Source organism: Onychomys torridus, chromosome 12 (genome assembly GCF_903995425.1).
Source record: "Onychomys torridus chromosome 12, mOncTor1.1, whole genome shotgun sequence".
In the NCBI taxonomy this organism is placed as follows: domain Eukaryota; kingdom Metazoa; phylum Chordata; class Mammalia; order Rodentia; family Cricetidae; genus Onychomys; species Onychomys torridus.
This window is the reverse complement of record NC_050454.1, coordinates 17,741,923-17,764,983: the sequence shown is the minus strand read 5'-3', so window position 1 is coordinate 17,764,983 and position 23,061 is coordinate 17,741,923. Positions and strand designations below refer to the sequence as shown.

Sequence of the window (23,061 nt, the reverse complement as noted above, 5' to 3'; positions counted from 1 at the left end):
AGAACAACTGATGTAAATAATGAGATGTTTTTGGGGTAGATTTGAATGGGATAACATTTATGTTTTCATTTTCTTTAATTAAAATTTTGAGGCAGTATAGGAAATAATGTGTTTGATTATACAATTTCATACATATGTCACTTTATTTATTATTCATCCCCTTCCTCCATTATCTTCTCATGTCCCCTTACTCCCTCTTGTTGGCTCTCTTCCTTTCCTCAATAGTTGATTTTTATGCTTTTATGTCATATGAACCCCATTACCTCTCTTTCACCTCTTCTTTTGGGACTTTAGGAGTTTTCCTCCTTTCTCATAGTGGTCCTATTTTCAACACACATTTAGATCTGAATGTATATGTACCATATTTTCCTTATCCACTCATTAGTCAATAGACATCAATCGAGGCCAGTCCTGCTTCTTAGCTTCTGTGGACAGTGGGTGCGTAGAGTGTATCTGGGTCATATTGCGGTTCTAATCTGAATTTATTGAAGAACTTCCATGCTGCTTCTGAAGTGACTACACCAGTTTCCACACCCCTCAGCAGTGGAGAAGGGTTCCCCCCTTCCCACATCCTTGTACTTTCAAGTTGCACTTCCCTGAGGGCTAAGTGTGTCGAAGACCTTTGAAGTGTTTATTTGCTGTCTGTATTTCCTCTTTTGATTTTTGTTTTTGTTTTTGTTTTTCAAGACAGAGTTTCTCTGTGTAGCTTTGCCCCTTTCCTGGAACTCGCTCTGTAGCCCAGGCTGGCCTCGAACTCACAGAGATCCACCTGCCTCTGCCTCCCGAGTGCTGGGATTAAAAGCGTGCGCCACCACTGCCCGGCCTTTTGATTTGAGTTTTTTGCCACTTGCATTTTGCAGTTCTTTATGTACCCTGGCTATCAGTCTCTTGTCTGACGTGTAATTGGGTGAAGATTTTTCCCAACTGTGGGCTACCTTTTTAGTATAGTAGAGCAGTTCTCAACCTGTGGGTCATGACCCATTTGAGGGTCACATGTCCAACATGTTGCATTTCAGATATTTACATTATGATTCATAACAGTAGCAAAATTACAGTTATGAAGTAGCAACAAAATAATTTTATGGTTCCGGGTCACCACAGCAAGAGGAATTGTATCACAGGGTTGCAGCATTAGTAAGGTTGAGAACCATTGTTTTGTAGATATGTTTAGTTCCTTTGATGTATGGTGTACTCAGAAATGTCTTCATTATTCTTAAAATGTTTTTGTTTTGTTTGGATGATCTATGTATAAATGAGAGTGGGTTATTGAAATCATTCACTTGGGAGGGTGAGTCAGGAGGATTGCCATGCGTTTGAGGCCAGTCTGGTTTACAAAGTGAGTTCCAGCTAGGGCTTTAGGATGCAGCTAAAGGAAGGATAAGTGCATAAACAGTAAATGAACGAGAAAGGGAAACTAAAGAGGAAGCAAGGTTAATGAAGAGAAGGTAAGAGAGTGGAGAAGAATGGTATAAAGGGAAGAGAAAAGAGCAGGAAATGCCAGAAAAAACTTAAAAAAGAACAAACCAAAAAATTCCTAATAATGAGAACATTTGAAAGTAAAATTAGATAAATATAAGGAGGAGAATAAAATATAAAAATAAAAGTTTAAAGTATAATAAAAGAAATCAAAAACTAATAAGCATTTAGTGGGGGGAAGCAGAAACACAACAAAGGGAGGAAGTGGGGGGGAAGATTGCCCAATAATGAAAAATGCTGCAGAATCCGATTTGGATATATGAAGAGTAATTTTAATAATTCTGGGCACTGGAGAGACGGCTCAGAGGTTACGAGCACTGGCCGCTGCTCTCGCAGAGGACCCAGTTTTGATCCCCTGCACCTACACAGCAGCGCACAATCATCTGTAACTGCAGTTTTAGGGGATCCAGTGCCCTCCTCTGACCTCCACAGGCACCAGACAGGCATAAGATACTCAATTATACATGCAGGCAAAACACTAATATAATTAAAATAAAATAAATAGATCTTAAAGACTAAACATATATAGCGAAGGGGATGGAGAGATGGCTCAGTGAACCACCCACTGCTCTTGCAGAGAACCTGATTTTGGCACCCAGTGCCCATACACTGGCTCACAACCATCTGTACCTCCAAGGTATCTGACCTTCACGAGCACCAGGAAGACATATGATGCACATATGTACATGCAGGCAAACATTCATACATATAAACTAAATAAGTAAAAAAAAAAGTACTGCTAAGATGTAGAGGTTTTGTTTGGTTTTTAAAGCAAAATATCAGCGCAACTTCTTTTTGGTTGCTCAAAAATGGAAGGCTGCGTTTTCTGCATGGGCAGGTGGGGATTGTCAGCTGAACTGGGGGTTCTTATTTTACTATGGTTTATGCTGTTGCTGTGTCTGTACTGGGCAAGTGTCCAATGTCTACTCAAGCTGTCTTCACTTTAAAAGGTTCTCTTCTGTTTCAACCAGGGGCCTCTGCAGACCTCATTTAGTTTCCCAGTCTGTTGACTGCAGAGGTCCTCCCACCTCCTGTGCAGGTCCTCCCACCCCCTGTGCAGGTCCTCCCACCCCCTGTGCAGGTCCTCCCACCCTCCTGTGCAGGTCCTCCCACCTCCTTTGCAGGTCCCCCCACCTCCTTTGCAGGTCCTCCCACCTCCTGTGCAGGTCCTCCCACCTCCTGTGCAGGTCCTCCCACCTCCTTTGCAGGTCCTCCCACCTCCTGTGCTGGTCCTCCCACCTCCTGTGCAGGTCCTCCCACCTCCTGTGCAGGTCCTCCCACCCTCCTGTGCAGGTCCCCCCCCCTCCTGTGCAGGTCCTCCCACCCTCCTGTGCAGGTCCTCCCACCCTCCTGTGCAGGTCCTCCCACCCTCCTGTGCAGGTCCTCCCACCTCCTGTGCAGGTCCTCCCACCTCCTGTGCAGGTCCTCCACCCTCCTAAGCCTCTCAAGACTGTCCCTGTTAGGGTGGCAAAGTGCATTGGGAATGTGGTAAGTAACTGAGCACTGAGGCACAGAGGCCTACTTTGCATATTTTAAAGTCCTAAGTATTCATTAACCTACTGGAAAGATGCAGTTTATAGTTCTCAGGCTCTACAGCAGTGCATAGCAAATAGGTGACCCCAGAGGTTGATCCATCCTGCTGCCTTCAGCCTTGGGGCTATTAAACTCCAATGTTACTCTAAGTGGATAAGATCTGCTCTTGACCACAAATGGCAGGGGGTTGCATTTCATTGTCAGAGTTGAGCCTTCTTCTAGAGTCTGCTCTTTCCTGCTTGTCTGTATCTGGCCTTTCTGTTCCCCATAGTTGCCTCCCAGGCCTGTCTTTCAACCCAGTGCTGTGTTATGCTGAGTTCAGAGCTCACAGACTACCTCAGTTTTAATCAAGATCCTTCAAAAGATGGTATCAGGCTACTGTTTGACAAATCATACAGTGACAAAATGGGTGGGAATCCTCTCTACCTGTCTGCCAGAGGAATTCCTATCTCGCCAAAACCTGCTACTGGATTTGAGACTCATTGTTGCAGAATATTTGTTTACACTGTGAAGATGTCTTTGCCAAGGTGCCTTCTGATTAGTTTAATAAAGAGCTGAATGACCAATAGCTAGGGAAGAAGAGGTGGGACTTCCAAGGACAGAGAGGACTCTGGGAAGAAGGGCAGAGACAGTAGGAGATACAGAACAAGCAGGATGTGCAGGAGAGGTAACAGCCAAAGCCCCATGGCAGAATGTTGATTAATATAAACGGGTTAATTTAAGTTATAAGAGCTAGTTAGAAACAAGCCCAAGCTATTGGCTGAGCTTTCATAATTAATAAGTCTCTGTGTCATTGAGAGCTGGAGGGATAAAGACTCATTACATCTCATGGCATGTCCTGAGGGCATGACTGCCTCTCTTGTCACCAGAACTAGCTACCTTACCATTTGGATGACACTCCTTATGGGAAGCTGTGCTGGCTACTTTTATGTCAAGTTGACATAAACTAGAGTCATCAGAGAAAGGAGCCTCAGTTGAGAAAATGCCTCCATTAGATTGGGCTGTAGGCAAGCCTACAAGGAGTATTTTCTTAATTAGTGACTGATGAGAGAGCCCAGCTCATTGTGGGTGATGCCTGGTGTCCTGGGTTCTGGTCTGGTGGTCCTGGGTTCTATAAGAAAGCAGGCTGAGCAAGACATAAGGAGCAAGCTATTAAGCAGCACCCTTCCATAGCTTCTACATCAGTTCCTGCCTCCAGGTTCCTGCCCTGCTTGAGTTCCTGGCCTCACTTTTGAACTGTTCTATGGGACTGTGAGTAAAATAAACCCTTTCCTCCCCAAGTTGCTTTTGGTCATGGTGTTTCATCACAGCCACAGTAACCCTAATTAGGACAGAAGCCCAATGGTTGGAGCTGTGTTCAGCTTGGATTCCTCTTAACATGTCTTTTTCTGAGTACATTCCAGCTCTTTTTCCATTGTGGTTGTTGTAGGTTTCTCAAGCTCTTGTTCTGTCTGTCTGAAGAGACTCCAATCTTATACTAACTTGTCTCCTTAACCAAGTCAGACAGAACTACCTTACTTTAGCTGCTGAATCCCAAGGCCAACTGGCACACACTTGAAATGGACAGTAATCTGTATAAAAAAGTTTCATTGTAGAATTGTAATCTTTGAGCACCTTACAAATTTGCTGTTGAGGGAGAAGTGTTGCACATAACACTTTGTAGTTATAGACCAGCATGCTGCACTACCATCTTCCAGACAAGATGTGCCCATTCGTGCAATAGTAGCATGACCATTATTGGTGCAACCAACTATCTTCTGGTTGGATTTAAAGCCCATTCCGTAGGCAGGGACTCATATCTGGTGCTGTAAGCCACAGTGGGGGGAGGTGAAAGATCCCAGTAGGGAAGTTACTGCTAGTTTTCAGCAGCTGTGATGTGCCTGTTGACAGTTCTTTACCACCACAGACTTCTGTTGCTGTCAGCCTTGGTCAGCTATGGGCAATAGTTATTGTGGAAACTTGTAACTGGTCAAACTGCTGAGAATCAGTGATTGTTGTTATGCATGGTGGCCCAATGCTTAACATTAAATAAAAGGAAATAATTATGTGTTTATATCACCCCCACCAAGGCTCAGAGAAACACAAACCTACTCTTGTGTGGTAAAAAGTAAACACTCTCATAATTTCATTTGGCCTTCATTGGAGATAAGAAAAACAACAAAACTCTTATTTTATTTTTATTTATTAATAGTAACAAAAATCAGAAATTATAAAAACAAGTTAAATGAAATATGGAAGCACACTAAATACAAATGAATGTTTATAACCACATGGGGAACAGACATCTGTTGAAATTGTTTCCTGAAGTTTAATTATTTAGATCATAGGTCTAGAAGGAATTCAGACTGTTCACATGGATTTGGTTACAGAAGGAGCCTGCTTTCCCAAGACTGACAGTAATATCCAGAGTCATGGCATGTGTATATGGAAAAACCTCCCTCGGTTTTGGATCTTACCAGACACTGTTGTTTATTAAAACAAAACAAAACTCAAAAGGCCCAGAGAGCCTGCAGTCTTGACCTACAGGCTTCTGGAGAACTGTAGGAACTGAACTTGATGCAATCGTGCTTGTTGGCCCCATGCAAAGCTCTGCCTAAGGCTCCCCAAACTAGGCTACTTAGCAGCTTTGCATGAATGGTTTACATAGCACATGAATCTGTGGCGGTGTAGACAACAGCTGCCTTACACAGAAGTAGCGGAACTCAGGCGGAATGTGAGCTTGCCCTTGTAAATTCAGTGTTATGAGATGGGATAGTCTTGGTTGAAAACCGCTGTTCTAAAGGTGACTGGTGAACAGACACTGTAGCTACTTGCTTTGAGCAAACTGGTACTCCTGCCCTCTCCCATCATGTCCAAGAACTGGCAAAACTTTTGATTAAGGCAAGCTACTGTTTGAGTTCTCCAAGGCACTTGGAGAAGAAGTTGAAACCTGGACTGCACAAGGGGTTCAAGGAGCTTTTGAAGGGGGTGGTACAAAAAAGCACAGGCCACTCAGCAATGTGGAATTGTCTCCTTTCAAATAAGAACAGGAAAAACCATTTTGGAGGAATTCTGCTTCCATCCCAACTTTCCACACTTGCCTATTCAGGAAAATCTCAGTAATTCATTTGGAGGGTTTATAGCTTTAGAAGTTTGCAAATGAGATAAAGTTTGGATTTTTTGTGTGTGTGATGTTAAATGCACATGAAACATGGCAATAAGAGAATTTAAGAATCAGAGGTCAAAGAAAGGACTGACTTGCAATAACTGAGTAGTTCCCTCGCCCCAAGTGCTAAGGTTTAGGATTTAATCTTCATTTTTAACTACATTCAGATCTGAAAACATTTCTCTTCACCTGTATGGGGAAATCTCTGACTCCAACCAGAGATTGCACTCATGTGCACCATTTCGAGAAGGATGGAAGTTCTCCTTCATACTCTCTTCTTGGGCACTTTGATCCATAAAGTCCTCACCCCAGCCACCTGAAAGGATCATTTAGACCAAGGCAAAACCTCGCCATGCTGTTACTGGCTGTCTTTGCTTGTTGTGTGGTTTCATCTCTCCTGAGGAGAAAGAAGGGAGTCACAGGACCCAACTCCCTCTGGACCAGTTACCCAAACCACAAACTGTATCATTCCTTAAATCCCAAGATGCATTCTTATCAAGTTTACAAAAGGAAACTGACACCTAGAAACAGGAGTGACCTATAGGGCCCCAGTCGCTCTGCCAGTTAGCCACAGGTCACAGAGTGTTGGCAGGCTGGGATAGCCTGGGGTTCTGTCCTTTGAACTTCTTACAAGAAACAAAAACAAACAAATGAATTCTTTGGATCTCAACAACTGTCTATGAAGACGCTTCTTTCTATGGCTTCTGTCTGAGGCACCTCATGCTACCTGGCATGCAGCTGACCTTCTGGAAGCCTGCGGTGGGGTGGTACAGCTCTGGGTTGCATCTAGTCTAGTATGTGGCAGGGTAAGGGGGCCTTCTATGTTACAGGGTTCCCTGTACCCAGAAAAACTCCCAAACCACTTTCACCTCTGATATGGAAGGCTACCGAAAAACATAATTACAAAAGCTTAATATCTAGTCAAGAAAATGAAATACTAAAAAAATGACAATAATATAATGATAATAATTGAGGAATTAAGTCAGCTTGCAAAAAAAAAAAAAGTCTTTTTATAGAGAAATAGCACCTTTGGTAAAAAAACAAAAAAAACAAAAAAAATGTCTTCTAAAATTTTGGTTGGGTCTCCATGGCGCTTGAAGTATCTAAGTATCTGCATCATTTAAAAACACCCTCCTGAAAAGTCCATCCAAATTTGAGGGACACAGGTAACAACTAGTGGGATGGCTGTGTATTCAGGTGATTGTTGGGACCAAGAGCGGAAGCGGTGTTTCCCTCTCCACAGAGCTCCCCACCCTTCCTCCAGCAAAGCTAGCTCAGCTCTCCCTGCAACATCACATGCTTTTCCTGTAGCCTCCGAACCCAGAATGGACTCCTTCAGACCTGGGTCTGCTCCTCTGCCAGCCTGATGCAGTTTCCTTCCTTGCTTCCAGCCCCAAAGTGCCCGTTAGTGTCTCTCAAAGCACTCCTAGAAATGAAGGTTGTGGCCTTCCCTCGCTAGCCAGCCAGCCTCATTTCCTTCATTGCAAAACAAACGAAATAATGTTCATCGCCATACAAGCAAATACTGGTGGTTTGGTGATTTCGGCAGACGCTCGTGTATACTGGACCCAGCGCTGAAGAGGAGGCGCTGGGCTCCAGACACGGTGCTGTGGGCGCTTCTTGTTAGATCTCTTTGGTGTTTATCTTCTTGGCCTTTTCAGCTGTTTCCTTTGAGATGGAAGGAGGAAATAATCATTATGCAACTAATAAAAAGTTGGTGGCATTTATTCATACCCCCCCCAGACTTTCTATAGCATCAATAGACACATGATTTTTTGTCTTTTTTTTTTTTTTTTTTTTTTTTTTTCAGAGCTGAGGACTGAACCCAGGGCCTTGCGCTTGCTAGGCAAGTACTCTACCACTGAGCTAAATCCCCACCCCCTAGACACACGATTATGTTAGATTTTAGTTGTTTACTTGTATGGCTCCTCCTTGTGTGATAAATGGCATGAGGCTGTATCCAATTTGTGGCATGGTCATTCATGGTCAGTTTACTGAATTAAGAGCTGACCCTATATGAACATCTTATGAAAGATGTTCTGGTTTTAAGGATAAAGGATACTAAAGGGAAAATGTTCTGAATTCATGTCCCACAAAATTACTAAAATCAATAGGTCCCAGAGTCAATAGGTCTGGGCTTGAATTTGGCTTGTTCAGCTTTCCTAGTGTCCTTGGGAATATTTTGAAATCTACACCTTAACATTTTTAACTATAACACCAGGGCAACACTGTACCAGCTCTTACAACAGTGCCTGACATATTTGTCCAAAGAAGATGTACAGATAGTCAATAAGGACACAACACCATGAGACATTATAGGAACACAGATGAAAACATAATGAGATACCATGTTGGGGAATATTATTTTAAGGTATGTTCCTTTTGTTTATGCTGCATATGTTTAACTCTCTGAAACTGTGTTACTTTGCCTAAAACACTCGACGGTCTAATAAAGAGCTGAACAGCCAATGGTGAGGCAGGAGGAAAGGATAGGTGCGGCTGACAGGCAGAGAGAATTAATAGAAGGAGAAATCCAGGAGATGAAGGAGCCAGAGGAGGAGGAGGACATCAGGGGCCAGCCACCCAGCTACACAGCAAGCCATGGAGTAAGAAACAAAAGGTATACAGGAATAGAGAAAGATACAAGCTCAAAGGCAAAAGCTAGATGGGATAATTTAAAGATAAGGAAAACTGGCTAGCAACAAGCCAAGCTAAGGCCAGACATTTATAATTAAGAGTAAGCCTGTGTGTATGTATGATTTATTTGGGAGGTGGGTGGCAAGCTGCCCAAAAGAGTCAAAGAGAAAAACCAACCAACAACAATACCACTACACATCCAGTAGGTCAGATGAAGTAAAGAATAGTAACAAATGTTGGCATGGATGTGAAGAAAATGGAGACCTGTTGTGGAGGATATACCATAAATGGTGTTTGGAAAGCAGTTTGTCAATCCCTTAGGGATTTAACACAGCCTGAATTCTATTCCTAAATATATATATAGAGAGAATGAAAACATGTCCACATGGGAGCTTATACAGTAATGTTCATAGCAGCGGCAACCATCAGAGCCAGAAGTTACCTAAATATCCATCAACTATTGAATGCATACACAAATGTCATATATATGTCATATATGACCCACATAAAGAGGAATGATGTAGATTTATGCTACAAGAATGGACCTGAAAAGCATGTTAAGTGCAAGAAGTCAGATAGAAAAGGAGCATTCTATATGACACCCCAGATCAGGCACATCTACAGAGTCAGGAAACAGGTTAGCAATTGCCAGGGGCAGAGGGAAGGGAAAAAAAAGGAGTTGCTTCTAGTGGGCATGGGGTTTCTTTGGGGGAGGTTACAACACTCTGGAATTAGATCAGAGGGAATAGTTGACAATTCTAGGAATACACTGAAAGTCACTTGGTTGCATAATTGCATATTTTAAAGGGGTAAATTTTATGATGTGTGAATTCAACTTTGATTTAAGGACTGACCCTAGGAAACTGCCTACAACACTAGCTGGCATCTACCAGGTACAGTTGGTACTCTGTGTCCACCTGCCTTGCACTGAACACTTCTCAGTGAACACTGGCCTGACTTCTCATGGCTACACCTGCTTCTCTGCCCCGGGGCTTTCTCTGGTCTTAGGCATTCTACTCTGCCCACACACACATGCTGGAGGACAGAAATACTAAGAATCGTTTCCTGGTAGCTGCTCTCAGATGATGGAAGGTTTTGTAGAGATACTCCAGGCCCTCCCACCTCCGGCACAGTAACTCCTTCAGGGAGCAGTCTGTATCACAGTTTGGTAGTTTAGGTGAGGTAGCATCCTCTGGGATCTGTGTTGAACAAAGTGTGTTTCCCTCATCTCCTGGGTGCACTGGACAGCTTCACAGTGGTGTTAAGAGCCTGGTAGCAAGGTAGCAAGAGCAACCTTTGAACCAGCATCGTGGCTGCTCACCTGGTGCTTCTGGAGTTCCTGGACATATTTGGTCATCTCCTCCTCTGTCTGGGTCTGGGCCCCCTTCTGATTCTTTCCTGTAAGAAGAATCAACGTTCAGAGCAGTGGGGGCTGTGGTAAGCCAGGGAGAGCTCTACCTAACAGACATTCCACTTAATCTGTGGAGGAGAGTTGAACTGCTCACCTCTCTCTGAGCATTAAGGCATCCAGGGTAATACAAATAAGCAATCTATCCTAATTCTCTGGCTTCTGTTCCTGCCATTCCCTTTAATTGACATCCACGAGACAAGCTAGTCCTACAGAAAAGCAATGGTGACAGCCTGAGTCCTGGCTCTGGAAACTCCTCCCAGGCAGTGATTCTCAACAGATCCCACACCCTCACAACGTCCCAGAGAACAGTTGCAAATGTAATTTCCGACTCAGGATGTAGCTCATTGGCAGAGTGCTTGCCTAGCATGCAAACCATGTACGCCACCCCCACGTTTAACTCCCCAGAACTGCAAAAACCAAAACAAACAAACAAACAAACAGACAAAATTTCAAATCACCTGGCTTTTAACTATAGAAGTTTTGATGTAATTGATTGGGGTGGGAGGTTGCTGGGTACCGATGTTTTTGCTTTTTGAAGGGGTTTTGTACACCCAGGGCTGATAACTACAACATGTAACCAACATTTCTCAAATACAAAGGAAAAAAAAACCCAGTAAAAACTAAAACAAGACAAAAACCCTAACAAAAATGAAACAACAACAACACAACCCAAACAAGCAACCAAACAAAAAAGCAAAAACCCTACGCAGGTCCCCAAGATGTTCTTTTTGTAGATTATAGTCTAGAAGGTTTGGAAAGGGTGCCTGGGAATCCATTTGCTGCACACAACATTTACCATTAGGAAACAATAGACACAGGTCTCCATCTGTTCTCCATAGCCATGGCCCTGGCCCTTTCTGGTGTTACCTCAATATCCTGCTTGTCCCTACTGGTAGTTTTCAGATACTGGCCTGGAAATGCCTCTTCAATTTCCTCTTGTGTCATAGCCTGTACACTAAGATGTGTCAAGGCCTCATGTGTCTGTGAGGTTGTGTAGCCCACAGCAAGGCTATGGAAACTAACGAAGTCTTATGGGAGTGACATGTCTGATACACAGTGATTGGCTTGTTACCCAGATGTTTGTGTTTAGGGTTCCGTAAGTCAGGGCACACTCACTCCTGCATCTTAGAAATGGAGGAGGAATACCTTTCCAAAGTGAGAACAAGAGCAGTTAGATTTGTGGAAGGGAGTTTGGGGAAGACACACTGGGGGTGCTTCCTGGTTGAGGCAGGCTGATGGCTTCAGTAGCTATTGCATGAATGTCCAGCTATCAGTTCCAGTATCTTTTAGAAAATTCCTGTCCTTAAAAAGCTTCTTGTGCTTTCTCACCCATCCTTATGGGTAGGCTGGGCATCTGTTCTCTCACACTGAGGCAGACTTAGACCAATGAAGGTCACTGAACCTATGGGTAACACTGGCTTCCACATACAGTATTGGCTTTCTGGGCTCCCTGGCTAGAGTGCTTCCTGGGCCTTTGCTGTCTCTCAGTGACCATCTTACCCAAGCCCTCTGAACATAATTTTAAGTACCTGCTTTCTCTTGCCTCAATTAACTTCTTAAAATACAACCTCAGGGTCATTCCTGCAGGTAAAACCTTTAAGCCTCGTTCCACTCAGTGCAACTCCCATTCAGGACCCGACTTTAATACCCTTCTCCGATTTGCTTTTATCTGACTCTTTGCTTCAGCCTGACTTCCATGTAAGTTCCCTCTTGATCACTGACATCACTCTTGCTTAGGTCTCTGATGGGACATAAGTGGTTCCAACGTCCTCTTTTGACCTCTGCTCTGCCTCCCAAACTCTGACACCTATATGTCCCCAACCCATCTTGTCCCCATGATCTTAATTTTTATATTTTTAATTTATTTTTCATTTACTTTTTTTTCCTGCATGGCATGGCAGATTAAGTCCTTTTGACTTCTGACCACCTGACTCTTTTATATAGAGTATTTCCTTAAGTGTCAGAAGGATTAAGTCGGTTAATAGGCATAGACCGTGGAAGGGCACTGGGACACATTTTCCACCCATCAGCGTTTTCTTTCATGATGATTATTTCAGTCTCATATTGACATTTATTGGTGCTTCGGGTCACCATTCTCTCTCTTTTGATGCCTCTGGAATGATTTTCACCCCTGAGGCATCTAGAGCAAGTGCTCCACCCACAGTGCTCCCCGGGGGGCTGTGGGGCCGCCACTCACTTCCAGTCCCTGGTCTTTCTTTACCTCAGTCACCCCCTCTCATTCAAGTCACAGCTCTGCCCCCTCCTTCTGCCCTAAGTATGGCTCACCATCACAGGTCATTGCAGTGCAGACCCAGTGTCCACAGGAACAGACACAGCGATTACAGTCTACCTCCGTCTCAGCTCCATCTGCATAGGTTTCGTCCTCCAGGGCACACTCTGTGGGACCATAGACAAAGGCAACAGTTGGGACACGAGGGTGGGACAGGGTGGTGTCTTTGATACAGTCTAGGCACCCATGTTCCACTTCCCAGACAAGGACTGCCTTGTCTCTCATGGTCAAATGCCCCATGAACTCATGGCCTTAACCTCATCATAGAGACGATGGGCTGATGGCGGCCTAGTATCATGGACGGGGGCTAGCTCAGTTATCTCTGGGGAATTCTACCAGTTATTTCTGGCTTGCGCCTTCCTCTCCCTGTAAAGCTTCCATCCCCAACAGCACTCAGTGTCTAGATTAGGCGTACTCTTCTCAGGAGGGTTGAAGGATGGGTTGAGGCATTTGAGGAACTCCTGGAAGCTGAGTTTCCAGTCAGCATTCTCGTCAGACAGTTCAATGAGAGCATCAACGCAGAGTCCTCTGAAACAAAACACAGGAGAAATGCCATCAGCAAGGGCCTGGCTTCTTCTTCCCTAAGAAGGGAAGCAAGCACGAGGCTCACAGACAGCTGGAGCCCCAGGCAAGATGACTGTCCACATCTCTCTCCTTTGACATGTCCCACCATTACCCAGTTACTCCTGGAAACATCCAACCTTCAGCTTCTTAGACTGGATATCACAACACGTAGGCTGTTCAGATGCTTCCCCAAAGACAACTACAGTTTTGTCCACCTTGATTAGCAAATGCTCTCACTATTGGCCTATCTTCCTCTAGATTGCCTTTCCCCATGGTATGACTGTCAAGCCAACCAGTCCAGAAAAAACAAAGCAGAAGAGAGATGACAGGTGACATGAAAAGGAATATAGGACTTGAAAGAATATTAAATTCAAGCGAGAATCAACACCATCACCATTCTAAAAGGAGTTCTTTCAGAAGATTTTTAGGACTCTGGCTCCATCACCCCCTCTGTTGACTAAGACTTAGGCCCTGGCTCAGCCACTTCCTACTCAAATGTCCTTGAGCTAATTATTCAATCTTTCTGAGTTTATTTTCTCACCTCTAAAGGTAGGGGGGACGTCTTTCCCTCACTGGGATGTTTTGAGGATCAAACAATGAAATGATCAAATTACCTAAATCCAGGTTACCAAAATATGAGTCCTTAAGGTCAAGGACTATGGTTAAGAAGACTCATAGAAGCTACAATTTGAATTTGTTTTGAACAAAGGAGAGTCAACTTTCCCATGTTTAACTCTTACTGATGGACTAGTGCCATGCCAGAAACTTCTTTGTTTATTAATATTTACTCTAAGATGATACTGAAAGAAGGACATACACTTATAACAATTAGGGAACTCTACATGGAACTGCACTGGTCATCTGAAATACCAGGAATAAAATGATTTGAGGTCTACAATGGGAGAATACATTAATACAGTTCCGTCAGAAGATCATTGATAGAGCATTGGCTGCCACACTCAGAAGCAACGTGGGTATGGCAGGACCTTGATAAGTTATTCCAAAATTACAGTCTTTTCTCCTTGCAAGTTCTGACCCCAAACAATAACCACTTGATCAGATACCAATGTTGTCTGGTGTCTCAGTTTTATAATGTTCACAGACTACATCACGACAGAAATCCTTCTTTTTCTGTTTCTTTCATGTTGGCACTAGCAGCTTCTCCGCTGGTGGAAGTGGTCCAAACCCTCTCCCCGAGGCAACCCTCCCCGGGGACCCGATGGCCAGGCCCCCACCACCACCTGAGCAGTTTGTTGTTCTCCTGATCAGCGTAAGTGGTGATGTTGACGGCTGTTTCATTCTGCTCCACAAACTTCAGGAATTCGCTGGAGTCCAGGTGAGAATCGCCATCATCAAAGTTCTAGAAGGAGATGAAGAGATCTCTCAGGAGTGTTTAGATAGCCCGTTTTATTGGTGCACCCTCGGCCTGACCCCCTCAGTTCATCGTATTCTTAATACACTCCAACCCTGCCCTCACCTAGCCACAAGGAAATACAGTAGCAATTAGTGGCTCAGATTGGTGGGTACCCAAGCTAGGAAGTGGTACTCCAAGATGAGCAAGCGAAAGTTCCTGATTAGAAGCCATCAGGGGGGGTCTTTCAGTACGGATCCTGCTCAGGAGGGCAGCATGAACAGATGTCTGTATTACCTAAGAATACCCTGTGACCCACTCCCTGACACTGTCCTCCGGGCCGTTGATAACGTCATTGCCTCACACCTTAGCGAACACACAACAAGGTGTGGTATTCTAAGCAGTAAATGAGAGTCTGGGAGGTAGAGCCCTGGGTGTATGATCCTAATAGGCTGCTCAAGAGAAGCAGTGGTGCAAGTGATCTTTCGGGCTCCCCTGGGGACCCATAGAAATCTATCTTGCCATTTAAGACCAGCCTCCCTCCTCCTCCGACCTACACTGCAGTGCCAGTGCCTATGTGTGTCACAGGTCCCCAGGCTCCACTGTGCAGGTTGATGACCTGTGATAGACAGCCCAAGAACATAACTGAACGAGGAGCAGCAAACAAGGGTGGGCATCTTTCCCTCCAGAGCAAGATGCTAAACCAAGACCTCAGCCACCTGGAACCATTCAGCAAGCCCAAGCCTAGCCACAAGGGGAGGCATCAGCTGGAAGGCTTAGACCAAATTCCATGTTGGATGCTGCTGCTATCCTAACTAGCTCTAGGGGGATCCCCTCCGTTCCCCACACTTTTCTTAGGCTGCCCTGGGAAATGGGAAGCATCCCCATGCTCCTTTCAAGTTGGTTCCTTACACTGTGACAAAGAGTCTGGAGGAAATGTCTGCCTAGACTCCTAGGCTGGGGGCAACACAGTCAATTGTTCGCCTCTCATGACTACCATGTGTCACATGTGAAATGTCCTTGGCATAGACAATGTGGGGAACACAAGAGACAACCATTACACCTTTGCTTAGGACCTGCTGGTCACGCTTGTCCTGATTCTCAGGGACAGGTCTGAGATGTCCTTTACGCATTCACTATATACTTGCCCTGAGGAACTCTCCCCACAATTCCACTTGTGAGGTTCTGACTAATTAAAGATGCCCAGTTCAATATGCTTGATCAGACAGGGAGCATCCTGGGGACCAACGTACTTTCCTGAGTACAGCTAGAACACACCCCGTCCTCTGTCTGGTGTCAAGTGTGAGTGTAGGAAAACAATGGTCCTGCGGAAGGTGCGCAGCCACTGACTCTGGACCTGGTACCAAAGTCAGTGCTTCGTGCGCACACATCAACTACCAGGGAACCAGAAGGCAGGCCTGAAACTCAGGGGACACCCCAGCTCTTGTCAATCTCATCGCTTGAGTCTGGTACCTGCCCAGAAATGGCATTAAACCCAGTGGCATCTGGCCAGAGTCCAGCATAAGTCACTCAACTAACTGGCCAAGGCTAGAGATACTTCTGCATGTCTGTCTGTAGTCAGACAAAATGTCGGAGACAGCAACATTGTTCTTTTCTTTTTGATTGTCTGATTATAGAAAGGAAGGGAGAGGACTATTTGAGATCCATGCTAGGGAATCATACTTGTATGCTGACGGAGTGTTCAGAGGAGATGGGTTGAGCCAGGCATTCACTCACATAAAGCAGCTGGGGTAATGGGGTCTAATGCTAGGGTGAGGGAGGTAAGAAGGCTTAATGCTAGGGTGAGGGAGGTAAGAAGGCTGGCTTCGGTTTTAGTCCCACCCTCTAGGAGTCTCCCATCTAGTGCCACAAGGTATGAATAGCTTGGGTAGGAAAGGATCTCCCTTCCAGGCTCCCCTTTTATTCTGTTTGGAGTTCATCAGAGAAATGGTAACTGGACCATCGGCAGGGGAAAAGCAGGGTGGGCCTTACTTGAATGCTGATTGGATTTGCCATCCAGCTATCTATGCCGGGGTGGGATGGCATCTCCCTCGGATGTCTTGGAAGAGGAGCTTTGTGCTCATAAGCTGTGAGCGAGTTTTCTGGGATGGGAGAATGCTCCAGAGAAAAGCTGTTTTCCCAAGTGGCCATGCTGTGAGTTTTTTTTTTTTTTTTTCTTTCTAGAAGCCTGTAAGAGTGTTACTGCTTGGGGAAATGGAAATGTGTTGAGTGGTATTGTGGCCTGGATACTTGGCAATCAAATTTAATATCAGGTATCAGAAGTGCCTGAGGCCAGCTGCCATCTACAAATGGTTACAAGATCCCAAGTGGCCCCCTGGTGTCCCCTGCCCAACAGCTCCATACTGTAAGGACAGGACGGAGTGAATGCCTACAATAAATCCTGTAGACATTACTCATTTGGCTTTGGAAAAAAAATCATTTTCTTTAAGAAAAGTTAAAGTTAATGAATTAATTTGTTGTGTATGTATATGTGTATATGTGGGGGTGCCGTGGCATAACATATGCGTGGAAGTCGAAGGACAGTTTCCAAGACTTGGTTCTCTTCTTCTACCATGTGTGTCCTGGGTATTGAGCGCAGGGCTCCAGCCTTGGCAGCCCGCCAGCCCCAAGTCAATGTCTTTATGTTTCTTTCTGCTCAGCAAAGTGATGCCGTTTTCTAGAGAAGAGGAACTGCCCATGTCTTCAGTGCTCTGTCACGTGGGAATGGCTGAGACACTGCACAGTGGGAAAGTGGGAAGAGCTCTGCTTTCTCTCCAGTGTAAGATAAGAACTGGAGTGGAGAAAACTTCCATCTAATAATAACAACAGAGGAGATGCCTTAAATGATCAAATATCCATTTCAACCCAACCCAGCACCTCTTCATCTGTGGGTGTCCATAAGGCCAGCTAAAGATTCCATCCACAGACTTGGATGGTGTGGAATACATTTGCGTGGCCCAAGAAGTCCCTTGCATGTGTGGCGCTCTAAGTCCTTGCTGTCTAGTTGTGGGGACAGCAGGCTTTGTGAGCACACACTGGGGTGAGTGTTCAAGGCACCAATCTTAATATGTGCATCTTGAAAGTGCAGGGGTTTGGAGCTTCTGTGGGAATGCAGTACCTGAATGTGTGGTTGAGTGTAAGAAGTGTCTGTGATGGGCGTGTGTGGTTTGTGTGTCTATGTTCTTGTCAATTAGTTAGTAAAGTGCCCTTAACGATTTTTCCCAATGACTCTCCAGTCTCCTGAATGATCTCTGTGTGTGATACCCATACCTACTGCCAATGATTTATTTCCTCACTCATTTCTCCTTCAAAAGCAGTATCTTTCTGGGCCTCCAAATGGAACTCTGATCTCTTCTACGTAATACAGTAGATAACGGCACTACTTGGATTTGGAACAATCTCCAATCCCACGTACTCCTTGACTCTTCTCAGGTGAAGAAGCTATGACCAAGTTAGTGACGTGGAGAAATGGGTAGCAGGCTGGGCAGGAAAGATGCTGAAGTGGTCTGCTACACCAAAGGTGCTCTGTTCCAGCTCCTGAAGCATTACACAGGGCAGGAGAGAGCCTGCCATTTCCCATGGCAGCTCCTTGAGACTTTGGTGGTTCTAAATGCTCAAAGGGAACAGCACATACATATTGGACCCTTCAAAGGTCAACTGCTGGTCTCCACTGGCCAAGCAGATCACAAGGCAACTTTCACAGCTCCATAAAATAACTGGCAATGAGGGCACATTCAAGGACTCTAAGGAACTGTGTCTCCCGATAGTCCCAAAAAGGGGAAGAGGGAGTCCCCCTTTCTCTAGGATGGAACACTGTTGACTTCAACCCTGATTACCTTGAAGTACTTGTCTAGGATTTCACTGTAGTTGCTGCCTTTAGAGAACCAGCCATCTGGAATGATCTCAGCTTCCAGCCACTGGATGATGCGACGCCGGAGCTCATCACGGTTAGCTTGATAGCAGACAACTATGGGGGTGGGGTGGGATGTGAGGTAAGTGGGAGGAAGAGAACCCCAGAGTCATCAGCACCCACTGCCCAGTGCCACTCAGTTCTGTATGTGTTATCCTATTCAGTCTTCACAGCACTCAGAGAGGCAGGATTATGGTACCCAGAGTACAGAAATGTGTCTACCCCAGGAAGCATGCTCACATGTGAAAAACACCTATAAAGATTAGAACAGTAGTTCTCAACCTATGGATCTCAACCCTCTTTGGGGCTGCACATCAGATATCCTGCATATCAGATATTTACATTACAATACAATTTGTTACATAACACTAGCAAAATTACAGTTATGAAGTCACAACAAAATTAATTTTATGGTTGGGGGTTATCACAACATGGGCAACTGTATTAAAGGGACACGGCGTTAGCAAGGTTGAAAACCATAGGACTAGAAACTTGAAACAATGGTGAAACAGAGGCGTTGTTATTTAAGGAAAAAAAAAGAAGAAAAAATAAAGGATGTTTTCATGAACATGAAGGAGCAAGGGAGAAAAACAATCATTCACTAAAGTAACTCTTGGTGCGGAGATGAGCTGAAAGTATTAACAAATCAGTAAATGAAAACATTAGTTATTCATGCTGCTGGATTGCTGAAATTCTCCCTTTCTCACCAATGAGCCCTTTCAAAACTTGCTCCCATCATCCTTCATTATAAACAACAGGAGACCAGGCCAAGGAAGGGCCCGCCTCCGCCCTGTTCTGAGCCATGTAAGAACAAGTGGGAATCCAGTGGGCAGAGAAGCAGGGAGAGAATTCCTGGAAGACAACACATGCTAGAACATGAAGAGGGCACAGGGCCAGGGAATGAACACATGGGCATTTCCCACTCTGTTCTTCCATGCTTTGTGACTTAGGGGAACTGACTCAATCCTATGAGCCTTTATACCTAACTCTAAGGTAATTACAGCAAGACCTGCAAGGTTACTGTGAGGTCTGGGCCTATAAACCACGTTGACATTTGAAAACATTTTGATAGAAAGCAATAGCAGTTGCCATACTGGAATTTCCAACTGTCCTTTTACAAGAAGAGCCGTGTCTTCTGATTTCCCTGGGTCTTCTACATGAGCATGTCTTACAAGGCCCTGAAAGAAGGGCTGACAGGCTGTCCTACAGAACATTCACCTCTCAGCAAAAATGCAGAAGAGCCAACATTTAGACCCAAACAGCTGCTTTGATCGTCAGACACCAGAACAAATAAACATTTAAAAAATGCAGGCTGGTGGTTTGACTGGGCCGTGTTGTGCTCAGACCAGATCTGGATCAAAAGTCCTGACCCCACAGATGACCCTAGCAGCTCAGTGGGGACCTCGGAAGACAAGACACTTCCTCCATGATAAGTCTCCTTCCTAAGATGCACACACATGCCAGGCGGTGGTGGCACATGCCTGTAATCCCAGCACTCAGGAGGTAGAGGCAGGTGGATCTCTGTGAGTTCGAGGCCAGCCTGGTCTACAGAGCTAGTCCAGGACAAGCTCCAAAGCTACAGAGAAACCCTGTCTTGAAAAACCAAAAAAAAAAAAAAAAAAAAAAGAAAAAAAATGCACACACACTGCAGAAAGGTCAGGTACTTACTTGGGCTGGCAGATGGACTCACAGACTTCTTTTCTGCAAGAAAAAAGATGTGTAATGCAAAGTGAAGAATAAAGAATATGTTGATGATTTTAGAGTTAAAACTCTGAAGTTTTGCAATCTTGTCATCATTTTGTCTTAAATTCTTTTTTTAAATTAAGATTTGTTTATTTTTTATTTTATGTGTATGTGTGTTTTGTCTGCATGCATGTCTGTGCACTATTGTGCATGCCTAGGACCTGCAGGTCAGAAGAGGGCATCGGATCCACTGGAACTGGAGTTACAGATGGTTGCTAATTGCTATGTGGGTGCTGGGGACTGAATCCAGGTCCTCTAGAAGAGCAGCCAATGCTCTTAACCAGTGAGCCATCTCTCCAGCCCCCACTTCCAATTCTTATATCTTTTCCTTTCTTGTAGGGTCTGAGGCTGGGATCCTTCCTGCCTGTGGACAATGGATTGCCCTTCTAGATTTCTATTTCTTCCTGCTGGGTTGAGCAGTCCCTGGGATTTCAAAACTTCTTATAGAGATTAGTTCTACACAGGGGACAGAGAGGAGACTGGTGTCTGGGATAAAGCTTTGTGTTTTTCCAGGGAAAGTCAAGGATGGAATGGCGGGGCAGGCTTGGAAAGGTCTGGTGCTTGGGAATTCTCACGCTTGGGAATCCATCTTTCCAACTGATCACAAAGAAGAGTGAAAATAAAGGAAGCATGTTGTGAAGCTGAGAAATGTCAAAATTTTAAAACCAGGAAAAGGAGAAATTGCTCTACATTTTCTAAAAAGTGTGGAAATCCTTTTAAGGACCATTATACCATTATTAATTATTGATGCAGTTACCTTATTTACTTTCTGGCTGCAGGTGATGCTGAGATCAGACCCAGGTCTGATGCAGGAAACCCAGGGCAAAGGCCCTAGCAGGCTTAGGAATGTTAGGAAGGAGCATCTCCAAATGGTTGTGTGCGGTCACCAGGCCACACTGCCATGGTTTCTGTCTCTGTCTCCCTATCACAGGACCTGCCATTCAGCGATGAGAGCGTGCCTTACCTTTGCAGTGTCCATCATAATCAACCTGGATCTTGGATCCAGTGAGGCAGGCATCTCTGTGGAGTTCACAATGGTTGAGGTAGGTCTTGCCATTACTGCCACACACAGGCCTCTTGTGAGGTTTGCATTGCTGAAACAGATCGGCAGAGGCATGTTTGTGCAGTGTGCCGGATGGAGCACGCACTCACACAGCTGTCTTGTCAGGTGACTCACCACCAACAGAGATGGAGCCTGTATATCACTAGGGCCCAGGCAACCCCAGCTGTGGTCACCATTGGTGACTCTACCCCACTTGATACAACAAGCATACTACCACCCTGAGTTCTCCACGCGGGTCTGTCCATCCTGGTTCAGTGCCAAGACACAAGTACACAAACACCCTCCTTTGGCTGAAACATTGTATTGCACGTATCCCCAGTGCAATAACACAAAGAAGCTAGGCTTCCGGGAGATGACACCAGAGCTCCTTCCTCAGGAATGGGATTAAGGCCTTTACAAAAGGGGTTTCACACAGCATTGGGCCCTTTGGACCTTCTATCATTTGCCATGTGAGAACACTGTGTTCAAGGGTTCCTTTGCAAGTAGAGACCAGGCCCTCGACAGACATTAAATGCATTTGTTTTGATCATGCATGTCCCAGCCTCGAAAATGGGGAGAAGTATACTTCCATGATTTAGAGAGTGCCCAGCTCAGGCATTCTGTTATGGAAACAGAAGCAGAGTAATCCTACTTTCCATGACAGGAAAGAGACAGGGCTGAGAGTTGGGAGCATGGAAACGACATGCACAAATCTATGCAACCCCCCCCCCCCCCCCCCGCTCCCCACAACCTCCTACAATTCTTCCAGGGCCAAATGACAAGGATTTCTTGTGCTCTGTAGTGTCTGGGAGCCGTTCAGCTTTTGACCTAATTTCCCAACCACTGTTGTAAGGCTGACGATGAGGATGAAAGACCACAGGAAGTCATTATGGACAGAAATACGGACTAAAGCTCATCTGGCTTGTAGGCAGACTAGGATGACAACAAGAGGTACAAGGACAAGAGAACAGATGTTAATATGGTTGGACCCCCTTCCTGAGTCAGGAGAAGTCCAACCCCTCCATTTTATACATGAAGAGAGGTGAACTTCATTTATTCGCTCAGCCAACATGGACCATGGAGTGCTTACGATGCTTTGGGTGCTGAACAAAACCAACATGGGCTTATCTTTACAGCAATTCCTGGGACTTCATTTGCTCAAAGATCGCACCGTTATGTATGGACAAGCTGAGACTATTGTCAGAGTCTAATTTGCATTACCACATGGTGTCAGCACCCTTCTAGTACAGCCTGCCAGGGTGAAGGGATCCCAGGAGTATCAGGTTGTACACTCTCCATTCGGATGCAATGAATCAGGGGCTGGAGACTAACAGGGTAGTATTTACAGAGAAGCCCATTTCCAGGGTATGGAGCGGCTTGATAGAAGGGAGAAAAGAAAAGCCGTGGCCAGCGTTATTTACATTCACACTAAGAATGAAAATTTATTAAAGACCTGCCTATTTCTCAAAGGCTCATTTTGCCTTTCAAATGCCATTTAAAAACAAAACTTCAAAGCCCACATTCTGTCTGATAATTTAAAAATTTGCATATCCTTTGACCCAGCAGGCCCCCAGTGGCCATCCATTCTAAGAAATAAAGGATACTGGCAAAAGGATGCTGTTGTTGTGACGGTAAACAACCCAGACAACCACTTAAATATCCATCTCTAAGGAAACGATGAATAAATTTACATCACTAAATATTATTCGGCTGTTTAAAGATGTTAAAATCTGTGTTGATCTGGGAGGCCAGATCATTGTGTTCATGGACTACAATTTTCAACATCTGTCCATCTGCTGGTGGACATCTAAACTGGCTCCATTTCCTTGTATATATATGTGTGTGTGTGTGTGTGTGTGTACACACGTGCACATACACACATGTGTATAGCAGCCAGAGGTCCATATTGGGTATTGTCCTTGGCTGTACTCTGTATAATTTTCTGAGATAGAGTTCTTA

General features: G+C 44.9%; 1 protein-coding gene across 1 annotated transcript in view; it reads right to left on the bottom strand.

Annotated features, from left to right (window-relative positions):
* Window positions 1-7,173: 7,173 nt before the first annotated feature.
* Window positions 7,174-23,061, bottom strand: part of Fstl1 (follistatin like 1) — a 50,819-nt gene continuing 34,931 nt past the window's right edge. The window contains exons 4-11 of the mRNA XM_036204202.1: window positions 21,025-21,154; window positions 19,986-20,018; window positions 18,244-18,374; window positions 14,298-14,416; window positions 12,908-13,020; window positions 12,489-12,599; window positions 10,113-10,189; window positions 7,174-7,822 (exon numbers count right to left, since the gene is read on the bottom strand). Of these exons, the coding sequence (XP_036060095.1) occupies window positions 7,778-7,822; window positions 10,113-10,189; window positions 12,489-12,599; window positions 12,908-13,020; window positions 14,298-14,416; window positions 18,244-18,374; window positions 19,986-20,018; window positions 21,025-21,154 (759 nt within the window). The 3' untranslated portion in view covers window positions 7,174-7,777. The remainder of the gene's footprint in view (window positions 7,823-10,112; window positions 10,190-12,488; window positions 12,600-12,907; window positions 13,021-14,297; window positions 14,417-18,243; window positions 18,375-19,985; window positions 20,019-21,024; window positions 21,155-23,061) is intronic.